Source organism: Telopea speciosissima, chromosome 6, assembly GCF_018873765.1.
Source record: "Telopea speciosissima isolate NSW1024214 ecotype Mountain lineage chromosome 6, Tspe_v1, whole genome shotgun sequence".
Lineage (NCBI taxonomy): Eukaryota > Viridiplantae > Streptophyta > Magnoliopsida > Proteales > Proteaceae > Telopea > Telopea speciosissima.
Window position 1 is genome coordinate 61,627,268 of NC_057921.1, and position 5,620 is coordinate 61,632,887.

The 5,620-nt window shown below is 40.7% G+C and overlaps 1 protein-coding gene across 3 annotated transcripts; it reads left to right on the top strand.

The window, feature by feature from the left end:
- The first annotated feature begins 1,414 nt into the window (after positions 1 to 1,414).
- Positions 1,415 to 2,712, top strand: LOC122664312 (growth-regulating factor 10-like). 3 transcript variants are annotated; one of them, XM_043860077.1, is made up of 4 exons: positions 1,415 to 1,631; positions 1,732 to 1,977; positions 2,189 to 2,391; positions 2,434 to 2,712. In XM_043860077.1, exons 1-4 carry the CDS (start codon positions 1,583 to 1,585, stop codon positions 2,605 to 2,607), a joined length of 672 nt encoding a protein of 223 aa, XP_043716012.1. In that variant the 5' UTR covers positions 1,415 to 1,582; the 3' UTR covers positions 2,608 to 2,712. The 3 variants fall into 3 exon arrangements, with proteins under 3 accessions (XP_043716012.1, XP_043716010.1, XP_043716011.1); XM_043860075.1 differs by having other exon boundaries at positions 2,189 to 2,712; XM_043860076.1 differs by having other exon boundaries at positions 2,195 to 2,712.
- The last annotated feature ends 2,908 nt before the right edge of the window (positions 2,713 to 5,620 follow it).

Genomic DNA, 5,620 nt, shown 5'->3' on the forward strand with positions numbered 1-5,620 from the left:
TTACCCTAATTTCTTTGTAAATACTCTAGTACACCTCACTTAATTCAGGTTGTTTGCTAACTTTAAATTTGATCAAGCTTGCACTAATATTCTATGTGTCTAAACTATTAGTCTTTATCAAAGAAAATTACTAATTAAATCTTTTTTCACTATAAATTATGAATGTAAGATTTCATTGTGGTTCAAGCATGAAAACAAACCCACTGAAAATTAAAGTTCCTAAATAGTTTGGTTTTGGACTTACTCATTCCTAGACCGAAAACAATTCAGTTTGTTATTAGAGCGAGAGGGGAAGGGGAGGAAAAACTAGGCTTGTTATTAGAGAAGGAAGGAGCGGGAGCGGGAGCGGGAGAGGGGGAGGTAAGCAAGGTTGGAGAAGGGGGAGGGAAAGAAGGGGTGAGGGTTGCTGGGAGTAGGGGAGGTTTTCTCGAAGGCTCTAGAAAGTCATTTCATCAGGGTTTTTTCTTCTAAAAAGTCATTGGCTGATCTGAGACCGATCCCAAAGCAAGCCAATTTGATCTAGATCGATCCAAGTTGGATCATAATAAAGATGTAAATAAATCGAATACAGATTGGATGTGATTGGATCCAGATAAACCTTTAATCGGATACAACTACCCCTAAACAGATACAAATACGAATCAAATCCGAATTTTCAATTATCCATTTACATGCTTGACTTGTGTAACACGGTCCTTCTATACTTCTGCTAAGAGCCTAAGGCCCTTTTATCTTTATTCAAAAACACAGATCGCCATTTTCAATCTTGGCCCCACCTGTTATAGCTTCCATCAAGCAGCACCACATCATGACCTTAATTTCCTTGAAGCATCGTGAGATAAAAGATTCCAATCTAGTGGTCTTTGAATGGGTGGTATAAGATCCTTAGTAAAGGCCGCAAGCTATGCTATCAGTTTCCTGTAGGAGAGAATGAGAGAGTATTTTTGTAATTCCAGAAGAAGGATTAAAAACAAAGCGAACGCTCATCATGGCCCATGCATGGGAGATGGGACGCTCTCCACCGCCATCTGGCATTGGACAGCAACGTGGGACTCATTTCTGTCTTGTCAGAAGTGGGACCCATCATAAACGGCTCAGTGACGTGTATTTCCCGCAAAAGCACGAATTGTTTCCAGTGGTTTTCTCTGCAACGGCAAAAGGCTGAGACATGTCAGACAAAACTTACACTATCTTTAATATCTTCTCCGTACTCCTCTCTTGGCTTCTACTCTCCCTCCCTCTCTTCTTCTCCTCTCTCTCTCTCTCTGTGCTCTGCAATCGGACACTGAGGAACAGAGATAAAGCTTTAGCTATCGTCAACTCGAGGAGGAGAGACTGGAGAAACCGAGAGTGCTTTGGTTCATCATATTATTAATCTCTCTCTTTATTCTTCTCTAAAGAAATTAATTAAAACATTCTCTCTGTTCCTCTATCTCTATCTGTCTGAGAGTTGCAGAATTCAGATCTGTTGTCATTGCAGCGTTCAGAGTCTTTACTTATGGGGTTGCTCTAGCTGTTCTTCTTGTGGGTTCTTAAGCTGCTTCCGAGTTTGAACTTGAACAACGACTCTGCAACTATAAGAATGGAGAACCATAGCCCACCTTCTAAGATTGCTCGTGTTGCAGACACTGGTACTCTCTCTTCTCTCCACCTATCTCTTTGAAACACCCTTTTTTTTTAAAGGATTTTTTTTTTTCATTTTTTTAAAAAAAAAAAATTTGTATTTTGAAGGGATGGATTCGATGGAAGGAGGGTCGCCTTTGATTGGGCTTGGACTTGGGCTTGGGCCTGGGCTTAAACATGGAAAGTCTGGGTTCACCTTTCTACAGTTGCAGGAGCTAGAACACCAAGCTCTCATCTTTAAATACATGGTTGCAGGCGTGCCTGTCCCTTTCCATCTCGTCCTTCCTATCTGGAAGAGTGTTGTGAGCTCCTTTGGTGGTGTTAATGGTGGGATCTATCAACACTACCCAAGATGTGAGTCCCAAAAACATAAGTCATCTGGTGCTGTGTCTCCCTCCTCCTTCTATCTCTTTTTTTTTTTTTTGGGGAATTTTAAATTTTTTTTTCGTATTTGTTAGCAAAATTCTTTGAGAAATTAAGTGATGGGTTTCTGTTTAAAAGGGTTAAAGATGTGATTTTCTATGTGGGTTTTGTTTGATTTCTATGTTTCATAACCTTTTTACAGTTTTAGGTTGCAGTAGCTTCTGCTTCGATTATAGAAACAGCATGGAACCAGAACCAGGGAGGTGCAGAAGAACGGATGGAAAGAAATGGAGATGCTCCAAGGAAGTGGTTCCAGATCAAAAGTACTGTGAGCGGCACATGCACCGAGGCCGCAATCGTTCAAGAAAGCATGTGGAAGCCTCTAAAATCACTACCACTACTGCTACAACAACAACCAACAACACTACTACGAGTACTGGAAACTCAAGTTCAAACCCCAATCTCTCTATTTCAGTCCCAGTAAGTACTCTTCAACTCATGACCAACAACAACAACAATGGCATCACCCTCACCACCACCACCAACAATGTTTCTCCAAGCTTGAGTTTCTCTCCAAAAAGTGTTCTTCTGAGTGGTATCTGTAAGACAGAATCATCTTAGCGTACTTAAAGATGGGTTTAGGTTTTCTGAGGTCAGTTTGTCTTGAAAAGTTGTCTCAAATGGAGGAGACAGACACTCATGGTCATGGTTTTGTTTGATGGAGGGGGAGAAGATTGGTTGGTTTATGTTTGTTTTGTTTATTTAATGTATGTAGATTGAAAACCAGCATTTCCTGTTTTAAAGCTTTCTCGCTTGAGCAACCTTTTATTAAACTTTAATTGGTCTCAATCTCTCTTTCCCATTTCTGGTTTAATTTCCTGGAAAACTGAGGATAGCAAATTATGTAGCCTAAAGGCCCCCACATTGGGGCTTCCAGAAGAAAGTGAAAATTAGAGCTGCTGCAGATAAAGTAAATTTGGGTACTTTCTGAGTTGCTATCCCACTGTGAAAGAAGGGTCCCAATTTATAGAGACACGGCCGTAATCCACAAACCAAGGGGCCCTCACCGGCACTGCGAAGTTCCTCAGTAGCCACAGGCCTCCATCCAACCTCTGTTCCTCGTCAGACTTCAACTGCATTTCAGCGCCAGCAGAATATCCCATCTTAGCGCATGCCTAGGGATGTGTGCAGCATAGTATAACGGTTGGTAACATCTTGGGTGTGTTGGGCTCCCTGGAGACCGAGCTAAATTCGTTAGGTAATCATTTTTTTTTTGTGGGTAAAGACAATTATTCATTGACATTCTATATAGGCATGTTTGTACTAAATTCCCAATTGATGAACAATAAAAAGTCCGCCCTGTGCCCTGACACGGGCGCAAAATGACCATCGCACCTCTTGGAATCCTGGAATTGACCAGGGGTGTGACGATCATTTCAAGCACCCCTATGTCAAGGTTGCATGGGCAGGTGTCTGGTGCAACCTAGCGTTCTTTCTCCCTAGAGTTTATTTAAGGTTTTCTTATTGACACCGCCTTTAAGGTGTCAAAGAATTTGTAATCCTAATTTTTTGCTTTTTAGTATAATTTATTTTTTTTTCCTTGGATTTATCACTGGCGGCCTGCTCAGGATTCCAACAAGACGGTGACCAAATACAAGGGTTGTGCACTTGTATTTTTTGCGGGATGAGCACAAGGACAGCCATGGTCCACTTGTGTCCGTTCTGAGGGTACTCCTTCGTCTCAAGAGAATTCTTTTTTGGCCTCATTGAATAGATATAATCACTTTATATATCTATTCAAAAAATATGAAAGACAATGACAACTTCTGATAACAATATAATGGTTTTTAAGTTATTATTGAAAACCCTTTTATATTCCAACTTAAAAGAATTTTAAGAAACAAAGAGAGAGTCAAAAGGTGAAGTTATTAAATTTTTTACCCTACTTGGTTGCTCGGATGCTTGGTTGGTAAAGACCAGCACCTCCCAATTAAGAGATCATGGGTTCAATTCTCCAAGGGGAGTATTGTACCTGCACGCATGGGGCCAATGAGAGTGTGCATTGGCATCATGGAGGTGAGATTTTCGCCTTTCATGGGAGGGAGGGCAATTATTTTGCCCCCCCTTTGTGTTTGGGCATAGGGCGCACACTCTCCCATAGAAAACAGAGGGGACCGAAATAACCGCCCCACCCCATGAAAGGCGTGAATGATCGCCCTAATGATGCCTCTACATGTACGCTCTCCCATTTTCCCCAGCATGTGCACAAGCCACAAGGGCCATGCTTCCCCAATGTATATTTAGAGAACAGGTTCAATTGCCAAGGTTTTCATATGAAAAAATTCTAATCATTTTTTCCCTCTTATAAATAATGATATTCTATTTGAGAGTACATAGGAATCCTGACGACTAAGAAGAACCCTTATCCTTATATTTAAAATACATCATTGATCTATATATTTAATATGGAAAAAAGAATGTTGCTTGGTCGTGTGGTTTTTGTGCTTTGACATTGTAGTGTGAATTTACAATCCCGCCCCTATAAAATAATAAACACTCATCCATCTTGATATCTCTGTGCACTCTGTGCTGGTTCAGAGGTTATGTGGCCAAGCAATGATCGCTTGCCCATTTAATATATGGGGAAAAAGAATGTAACTTGGTCGCATGGCTCCTGTGCCTAGATACAGGAGTGCACAAAATTACTACTCAACTCCTCTTAAAATAAAAAATCACATTCGTGTTGATGTTCTTGTGCATGTACTAGGGTAGGGGCTACACAACCTAGTAGCAATCTCTTGCCCTTAATATATTAAATCTTTAAATATTTAAGTCAAATTTAGCATTTCTCATTTTTTTTAATGTGAAAAAGAAAGAAAAAGGGGAGGGGGGAGGGAAGCCTGGCTTGATGTGAACTCAACAAGATCAACTCTAGATTGAGATATTTCAACTCGACCTTAGGGCGGGCTACGCACTGTGAGCCTTAGGGACCCTATTGGGCCCAGGTTTTAAAAAACCGGACCCATCCCGATTCCACCCCTAGGCACGTTTATGTCATATTTGTAACCAAAATTGTAATTTAAATTTACTCGTCCCGATGGTGGTCAGGGTATTTTTTAAAAAAACATTGTTCATTTATTTTTACGGAGAAAGTTTTTCACCACTCACCCAAGTGAAGAGAGAGAATCTTTTCATCCATAGTGATTTTATGTTATAATTATATTCTTAAACTAATGAATGTTATCATTATGTTTCGCCCCTTATCTATGGAGGTCTGAAATAGCCTTTGTCCAGTTGGAGGGTCAAATCTTATGGGTTGCAAACAACCCGCTTGGTCGGTTGGTTGTTGGTTTACCGATTGAAGTGCATGTCCCCCTCCCCTCCCACCCCCCACCCACGAGGTCAAGGGATTGATTTTCTTGATTTTTGGAATTGCATATTGCGCCCAAAAACAAAAAACATCATTTCTTTAAAAAAAAAAAAAAAGCGATCGTGTAACTCCTGCATCAGCGCGGTAGCCAATGAAACTTTTTCGACCTTCCAGTTCCAGACTTCCACTCCTACTGCCATCTGTGCACAAAACTCATTATAGAGGTATCAGTGTAAACTATAAAACCGTAATCGCAATTCGTAG